This window comes from Tupaia chinensis, unplaced genomic scaffold (assembly GCF_000334495.1).
Source record: "Tupaia chinensis unplaced genomic scaffold, TupChi_1.0 Scaffold000037_4, whole genome shotgun sequence".
Taxonomy (NCBI): domain Eukaryota; kingdom Metazoa; phylum Chordata; class Mammalia; order Scandentia; family Tupaiidae; genus Tupaia; species Tupaia belangeri.
The window spans coordinates 278,376-279,420 of NW_006159487.1; the positions used below are offsets into that span (position 1 = coordinate 278,376).

General features: G+C 68.9%; 1 protein-coding gene across 2 annotated transcripts in view; it reads right to left on the bottom strand.

Moving 5' to 3' along the window:
- The window catches only part of ESAM (endothelial cell adhesion molecule), a 14,956-nt gene that overhangs the window by 11,599 nt on the left and 2,312 nt on the right, over nucleotides 1–1,045 (bottom strand). For both annotated transcript variants that reach the window (XM_014588716.2, XM_006140578.3), the window contains exon 2: nucleotides 345–523. In XM_014588716.2, coding sequence (XP_014444202.1) covers nucleotides 345–523 — 179 coding nt within the window. The remainder of the gene's footprint in view (nucleotides 1–344; nucleotides 524–1,045) is intronic.

Consider the following 1,045-nt stretch of genomic DNA (forward strand, 5'->3'; position numbering starts at 1 on the left):
CCCTGGCCTCTCAGGGTGGTGTCAAGGGCAGGCAGGCAGACAGACGATCAGGCACCGAGTGGGGGAGAAGCAGCCTGTGGCATCACAGGGCCCAAAGTACAGGCACAGAGATGGCCACCCCCCGCCCTCCAGGTCCCAGGCCTCCCCGACCCCCTCCCCCCCTCCGCACTGTGTATGGTGACTCCTGTGCTAGGCCCTAGGGAGACTTCAGGGAAGAGAACTCTTGGGGAGGCCACCTCGATGATGGAACAAAACCTGGCCCTCCTCCCCCCTCGCCTGCTGCCAGCCTTGCCCAGGCCCCCACTCCCTGGGCACCGCCCGCTGCTGGCAGCTCCCTCCCTCACCTGGCTCAGATGTCTCCCTTCCTGCTCCTTGAACCAGATCACGACCGGCATCTCCCCAGGGTGGAGCACAGACACGACCCCGTCCAGAGAGTAGGAGGCGGGCAGCACCACCTCCCCGCCCTCCACCGCCTGCAGCTGTGTGAACTCGGCGGGCCCGTGGATCGTCAGCTTGGCCTGAGCTGGGCGCAGGAGACAGCTCGTGAGCGCTGGGAAGCGGAGCCTGCCTCAGTGCCACCAGAGTGGCCGCCCCCAGCCCTGGGGTTAGTAGCAAGACAGGGACACATTTCTGAAGAGGCAGACTCCACCGGCCGCCAACTGGAGGGAGATGCTGGACGGGGCCTCTGGACACCCCGCAGTGCTGGGCAGGCGCGCCGGGCCGGGCGGAGCGGAGCTGGTCCTCCGAGTTCTCCGCCGCTGGTTACCCATGAACTCCGCGGCTCCTCTGAACCCAGGGAGACGGGGTCCCAGCGCCCGGGCCGCCTGGACTGCGGTGCTCCCGGCTTCTGGGGTCCCCGCGCAGGCTGTCTCAGGAAAGCTCCCTAGATCCCCTTGGAGTCCCCGACCTGGGCGGGCTCTCGGGTCGCAGGGAGTTGGGGGCCAGGCGGACGCGGTTGCTGACAGGTGCAGAGCGCCCTCTGCACCTGTCGCGGGGTTACCCCGGCTCGGCCCGGGACGCTCTGGGGCTGAGAGGCGACCGGCCG